Source organism: Corvus cornix, chromosome 1, assembly GCF_000738735.6.
Source record: "Corvus cornix cornix isolate S_Up_H32 chromosome 1, ASM73873v5, whole genome shotgun sequence".
NCBI lineage: Eukaryota > Metazoa > Chordata > Aves > Passeriformes > Corvidae > Corvus > Corvus cornix.
This window is the reverse complement of record NC_046332.1, coordinates 51,017,485-51,024,757: the sequence shown is the minus strand read 5'-3', so window position 1 is coordinate 51,024,757 and position 7,273 is coordinate 51,017,485. Positions and strand designations below refer to the sequence as shown.

General features: G+C 43.8%; 1 protein-coding gene across 3 annotated transcripts in view; it reads left to right on the top strand.

Moving 5' to 3' along the window:
- The first annotated feature begins 1,627 nt into the window (after positions 1 to 1,627).
- The window catches only part of LOC104689922 (coiled-coil domain-containing protein 169-like), a 29,961-nt gene continuing 24,315 nt past the window's right edge, over positions 1,628 to 7,273 (top strand). For 2 of the 3 annotated variants that reach the window (XM_039566569.1, XM_039566561.1), the window contains exon 1: positions 1,628 to 2,011. In XM_039566569.1, the coding sequence (XP_039422503.1) occupies positions 1,723 to 2,011 (289 nt within the window). In that variant the 5' untranslated portion in view covers positions 1,628 to 1,722. Of the gene's footprint in view, positions 2,012 to 2,039; positions 7,241 to 7,273 lie in introns of those variants that run through there. The other variant, XM_039566577.1, reaches the window with a different exon arrangement.

Below are 7,273 nucleotides of genomic sequence, written 5' to 3'. Positions count from 1 at the left end.
CTCTTTTTGAGCTTTCTGAATGTGCCCACCTATTGAGAACAATTCATCAGGCTGGTTAAATTAATCTTGAAGCAATTGTTCACAAAAACTGGTAACAAGAAAAACGGTTACTGATTAAAACCTTTGCTGTTAATATTCAGTACACTCAGTGAGTTACGAATGCTAACCTAGGTCCAAGTCATTACTTAAATTATTGGTTTGTTATAAAATGAGTTTTCAATATGACTCTTAAAAAGGTAGCATTCAATAAAACACGAAGGCAAAGTGAGCAGCTGAATTTAGATGCAGTTACAATGCAGCACTCTTCTAAATTTGTTTCTTGATTAAATTATATCAGATAATTCTGAATTCAACCCACACCAAAGATGATAATTCACTGATTAGCTGATAGCATCAGTTATAACTTGAGACTCAAAAATCATCTCCTGCTCTATGATATATCAGACAAGTGTAATTAAAATTACTTTTTCTTCTTAGAATCAAGCTTCCCACTCTCCATCCTACTGTTCTACTCCCAGTCATTAGATCCTGCTGTTGCAGTATTAGTGAGGCATTAGATTGGGCAATTCCAACAGGACACACTACCACTTTAGGATTACAATTCACAACATTTCAGGACTGACTTGTGGATGGCAATACAGGTTTAGGCTATGTTAAAGTAATGGTAATACATAACCTATGTTTTAAAGCAGTGCCTCTGTTACACAGCAAGTGTTAGGGCTATGGCATTTGCCTGGCTACTCATGCAACAGAATTACTTGAACTGAGAAAACCATACCCTTTTTCATAACACATCAGTAAAGGAGAATTACAGTCCACCTCCTTCCTGAGAAAGTGAACCGAAAGTTCCTCTAGTGATCATTATATTGCAGCTGGTGAGCCACTTCAGATCACCAACCAGCAGAAACAGAGAACATTAAACATTTTCCCTGATGTAAGTTTTCAGTGTTTCAGGAGCTGTACTGGCTCACTGAAGAGTCACACAAATGTCAAGAGCTGGCACTGAAGCAGCCAGAGAAGGTGACAGGGAGAGCCTGACAAAGGTGATACCACTCTTGCAGAATTAATCTGATTAACTCACCCCATAAAGATTTACCTTGAGAAACCCATGAACTGATCCAAAATTCCTTGGTTGAAAAATGCAGCATCAAACATTTTTAGGCATCAATCCAGACCAACATAAGGTAATTAAAATATTTTCCAGTATATATTGACTAACACCATTGACTTGATCAGTGATGATGATTAAGGCCGATTATTCTAAACTCTTCCGTCTCAAGTTAAGGACATACACACTGATTTGTGCACAGCACAGATCACACTTATCGAGTGCTAAAAGACGGGCTGGGAACCCCGTAAGGCCAGGCTCCACTGCACTGCGCCTGCCTTCACATGTGGGTCACAGCACTTATTTAAAATCGTGCTACATCCCATGCAGCAGAAATGTTTAAAAAAATCTGCATGCATTTGTGTTTCCCTAGATCATGAAAAGCTCAGCACATAGTTCAACCTACACGATCAAAACTCTGTAACTGGGCCAAAGCTGTACCTATTTTCCCCATCCGTTTGTGGTGCTGCCCGAGCCACATGCTGAGCATTTCGCTGCACCGAGGACAGAACAGCCCCTTCAAACGCGGGCCGTCACAGCAGCGGCGGGCGAGCGCCGCGGCAAACGCGGCTGGACGGGACGGGGCGGCGCCCGTCAGGGCCGGGCGGTAGGGGATGCTGGTGCCGCCCGGCCCCGTCTCCCCTCTCGGCTTTCCCTGGGCAGCGGCAGAGCCGGGGGTGCTGCGGAGAAAAGGGAGCCCGAGCGGGAGGTGGGGTGGCTCCAGCGCGACGCTCCCTGCGGCTCCGCCGGCCTTTCGCAGCCATCACCCCGGGCAACGCCGGCGACGCGGGGGATGCGAGCGGGGCGGGCGCCGACGGCAGCGGCGATGGGGGAAGGCGGCGGCCGGCGGGCGGCAGAGCCGGAGCGCCTGGCGCTGGAGCTGGGGCGGGAGAGGCGGAAGCAGTGAGTCCGGCCGGCCCCGCGAAGGCTCCGGGAGCGGTCCCGCAGCACAGCCCGTGCGGGGCTCCCGCCGCCCCCCTGCGGCAAAATGGCGGCTGCCCCCGCTGCGGGGGGGAGCGGGCTGGGCCCAGGGTCTGCCCGGAGCCCCCTCAGCGCGGCCCGGCTGCGCTGGCAGCGCGGCTGCCTCGGCGGGGCACTGGGAAGGGCTGGCCCAAGGGATGGGAGTGGCACGAGGAGCCCCAAGAAGCAGGATAAATAATGTCAGCCGAAAAGGAAGATAGGGCCGGCTGCCGTGGTTAACCGCGGCAGGCAGCTCCACATTACACAGCCGCTCGTTCCCTTCTGTCCCAGTGGGATGGGCGACAGAAGGAAGGAAGGGTGAAAGTGAGAAAATTCGCGGGTTGAGACAAGGACACTTTAATAATTAAAAAAAAGAACAAAAAAAAAAAAAGGAAACAAACCTAAGAAAAGCAAATAATGCAAAACCCCCCAGGTGCTCACCACCAGTGGGCCGATGCCTTTACCGAGGCAAGGCAGTCCCAGCAAGCCCTACCGCCCCAGTTTTAGTTTCTGAATATGACATTACGTGGTATGGGATATCCCTTTGGTCAGTGGGATCATCTGTCCCGGCCATGTCCCCTCCCAACTCCTTGTGCACCCCCAGCCCTCTTACTCATGGGGTGAGGAGCAGAAAAGGCCTTGACACGGTATAAACAGTGTTCACAGTAACCAAAACATCACTGTGCTAGCAACACAGTTTTCATCACAAAGCCAAAACATAGTCCCATACTAGCTACGATAGGGAGAATGAAATGTGTCCAAGGCAAGCCCAGTACACTGGGATGGAAAACCACACTGGTGGAAAAACAGAGAAGGCCTTTACATGGGTGCATGCCTTGCTGGGGGAAGATTAATAAAATGGACAATGAAGTGCTCTTTATGCACACTTTTTTCCACAATGTTGAGTAAAAGTGGAAAGCTGGATTTCACCTTCTCTACTGTCAGTAAATATCTCAGAGACCTCCAGGGAAGGTATGGTATCTTGCATTGCAGTTTGCAGGGATGAGGACTTGTTCCTGTTAGCTGTCAGTCCCCTTGCTTAAGCAGGAGTCATTTCAGTGCTGTGATAATTGTTGATGCTCATGCCTAGTGGGATTGTTTTTTTCCCCAGTTTGCTTAGGAAGTTACACATTTTTCTCTGTGTTAAACATGATTGCCTTTTGAGTGTTAATAAATGAAAACAGGAAATGTCAGAAGCTCCTGTGCTGCCTTAATTCAGACCCTTAGTACTTACATTTGCATACTTTTTTCAAGCATTCTATTCATACTGATTTTTCACCTGAACAATGTTTGTTCCAGTGTCTGAGCTGCAGACATCTTCAAACTAGTCCTGCAGTTGTGGACTTTATAAAATGTTCATTCATAAATGGAATGGGAAAACCCAATATTAACAGAGTCAAAATGGCACCTTGTGTATTCAAAATGACACAAAAAGGAGCTTGGACATACTTGCACCACCATGTAAGCATATGAACCTTCAATAAGTCTCCTGACTTAGTAGTGTCTCAGGGTAAATAGATCTGTTATCCTCTGCATGCACCAGTTCTTTTACCTGACACACGATCCTGATATTATTGGTGTTCAGGTAAAAGTTGAGTTGTGGTGACTTATTTATGGATAAAGGCAAAATATATATTTAATAAAAACCTTTCTTATGATGGCGTGACAGTAGAAGACTTTCAGCTCCAGGTGGGTTCTACAGCTATTTCCTTTGTGTGCAAATAGACAATAATATTATTGTCCATTTCCCAGGAGTTATTTATTCAGCCTAATTGCCAATGACCAGGCTTATTAGACATCCCCATCTAAACCAGTGGCATGTATAGTCAATGAGTACAGAAAGGCTTTTTGAAGGTGTGATTCATCTGACCTACTTTGCCTGGCTGTTCTAGCATGAGATGACTCACACCCTAGGAGGTGCCAGTTTCTCTCCCTTGGGTATAAAGCAAGCTGAGGATGACTGGCTTGCAGATAGAAGTCTGCATTCCTTCACTGCCATCTCACTCTTGCTGTCTTTTTACTGGCATATCTGATTATTGTGCCAATTAGGCAGTTTGCTAACAGGCCACCTACTACTTTCATTTAGCAGTCATGAAGAAGAGATTTTTACTTCATGGAATAAGTTGAATCATCCATGTCCATAAGGGGTCTAACATACCTACTGATTCTCAGTGATTGTAGATGTAGTACCGTGAAATCTTTCAAAATTTTTTCTGACTAGTGAAAGTCAGCTTGAATCTGACTCTGAATTGTTGTGATCAAGATTCAGTACACATTCTGATCGGGAAATGTCATGGTAAGTGCTTCTGGGAGAGAGAGAGAGAAGGCATATAATACTGCAGTGTACTTCTTATTAGACAAAGAGGTCTTAAAGACATCTATTTATGCATGTCAGCTACTCAGCAATGTTGATGGAATTGTATGTTAATTCAGCTCGTGAGATTTCACTTCCTGTGGCTTTCCTTGCCAGGAAAGCTGCAGCATTTTCCCAGCACACTGCTGGCTGTGTCAGGAGTCCATAGCTTTCAATAGTGTGTGTACTCTTCCATGTTGTGCCTCTGCACTGTGCAATATTGTTTCTGCTTTGTTCATAGATTCTGAAGGCACCTGTGCATTTCGTCTTATGCAGGCCTCAGTAAAGGTCTGCCATATTATAGAGCTGATGTCCTAGAACTGATGACTTGCCCTGAGCTTCTCCAGGGTTTTCTCCTGAGTTTCTCTCTCCAGTATAGAAAATTGCTTCAGGCATGCTTTTGCCTGATACGTGTTCCAGATATCCAGACCTGGGTAGCAAAATGTGCAGGAAAATGGTTTTCATCCTAAGTAGCTGCCATTGTCAAGTAAAATAACACCTGTAGACAGCCTTAAAAAGAAATTTAGCTTTTTTTTTATCTTTTGTAGTTTCAGTCAGAGCATTCTTATCTGAACTGCACGGGTTTTTTTCCTTTTCTTCACAAGAGCTTTTTTATTATGCTAGGTATGCAAGGATGTTGTTAGGTTCTCATAATGACTTAAATGTGAGGTTTCAGGATTTACAGGCTTTCTTCTGTGATGACTGTAAATTGTCCATTGACATGGAGAAGATTTATAGGCCCTGAATAGTCTAATTATGTTTAACACGTGAGGTTGCAGGTAAAAAGGGCAGTGCAGTCCCTCTAAGCACAGACCAAGTCTCTGGGCAGGCAGGCAGCTATACATAGCTGCATTAAATTCACGCTAACAGATACATCGCCTGACCTTCACTTCCTATCACTATTAGAAGTAACTCCAGAAATGCAAAATACTCTGATACATTAAACCACAGATAGATTTAACAAGCTCCTTGAAGGGATTTATTTCTACATCCTTTCTCTGTCAGGGCAGGGATTGCATTTTACTGAATATTCACTGACTAAAATAGAGTGGTTTCACCCTGGATGCATTTTGAGTGCTACTGGAGTATTAAATGTTTAATAACAATTATATATATTTTTAACAACTGGTTTCTGTTGCCACATGGAAAAAAGACTTTCTGTCAGTGTAGCAATACAGTGTGACACCTGACCGTTTACTGCTTCTGTACATGTATTCATCAGAACAAAATATAATTGGAATTTGGCTTCCGGTTTTGTTAATTTGTGCAGAAAGCATAATAAAATCTAATGAAAGAAATTTTGCATATAGTCTTGGAATGGTAACAGAAATTGAAAATTGAAAACACTGGATTTAAAGAACTCATTCTTCCTGTGTTATCCCTCTGTATCTGAGCACTTAGTTAAGATTTCTTTGAAAAGGAAAACAATTTCATTTTGATACGGTGCAGCTCTGGTTACGGCTTTGACTGTTTCTAATTTTCACTGTTATTTCCTTTCAAAAATCCCATTTTAGCACTCACTGTCATCATAATTTCCTCTTTTCTAAGCTCTGAGAAGTTGATAAAAATCTGCTTTGCAGAAACCTTACCTATTTGTGTTGAAATGATAGCAGCAATGTAGTAAGATTTTGTCTTTCTTCTTCCAAGCCATCTGCCTCTTTTATTTGGAGTGGGAGAAGACAGGCAGCAGCAATCAGATTTCCTTTGGTTTTCCTACATCTAAGTTTCTGAGTCATGTTTCAAGGCTATCTTTGGCTGAGTTTCACCTTATCCTTTTTGTCTCTAGCAAGTTACCAGTGCTGACATTATTTCTTTGCCAGTGTGCCCCGTCCAATTTAATGTTGGTAGAGACAAAAAGAGCAATGGAGCAGGGAGGGCTTGGAAGCCCCAGCTCTCCCTTGCCATTCAAAGAGGTCTGTCCTACTGTTCCCCAGTGTGCCTCTTTCACTGAAAACCTTACCTTAAATTACTCTTCTTTATATTTCTTTGTGATTTCAGCTCTTCAGCCCTCCTTAGTACAAGCTTACCTATTCAACTCCCTATGATCAGTTGGTTTGCTTCTGCAGCTTGCAGTTAAAATCTGTTGTTTCAAGCTATGAAAAGACGTCATCAGCTGAATGTGAGCACAAGGAGTGCAAGAGGTGATGCAATTTCTCAGTAATCAATCTCTGTCATCAGAGCTTTGATTTCTCAGAGGTTGGGTAACTACTTGAAGAGCATTTCTCATGCACTTGTTCAGAAAATGAATATCCGTGTTGACAGTGGAAGCTCTCCTATAAAAAAAACCCCAACAACACCACCCCACCACCCCAAATATTGCAGCCTAATAATTTTCTCTCTTGCATGTTTTAATGAACGAGGTTAAGGTTTCAAAGACATCAATCATCGTATTGGTATTGTAAGGCATTTCCCAAAGGGCCTTCTTTGTCGGGTTTGGGTTCTCAGTTCTTTTGGAATATCTCAATTTGGGCACTGAAAAATGGAGGTACCCAAGAACCACTGACTGTTTTTTTAAAATTTTGGCCTTCCAAACTTAACTTTAAAGGACAAATCCACAAACTGCTTTTGACTGTTGGTGCATTGTGTTTTGCTTGCACCTATCCCGGTGTGGTCTGACTTCCCAGGATCTCACAGCCAGGAGCATTTCTCCATAGACATCTCCTCAAAGAACCAGGCTGTTGGCATGAATATGGTCAATAACTTACCAGTAATTTGCTCTTTATGTGATCAAGATCATAGGAATCATTGTAAGACACTAAACTACTGTCTGGCCACTTTGAAGGATGAGAGTCACTCAGCACGTTGACTGATGCATGCAGGTGGGTTGTGCTCTCGTCAAAGTCTGCTGCTAC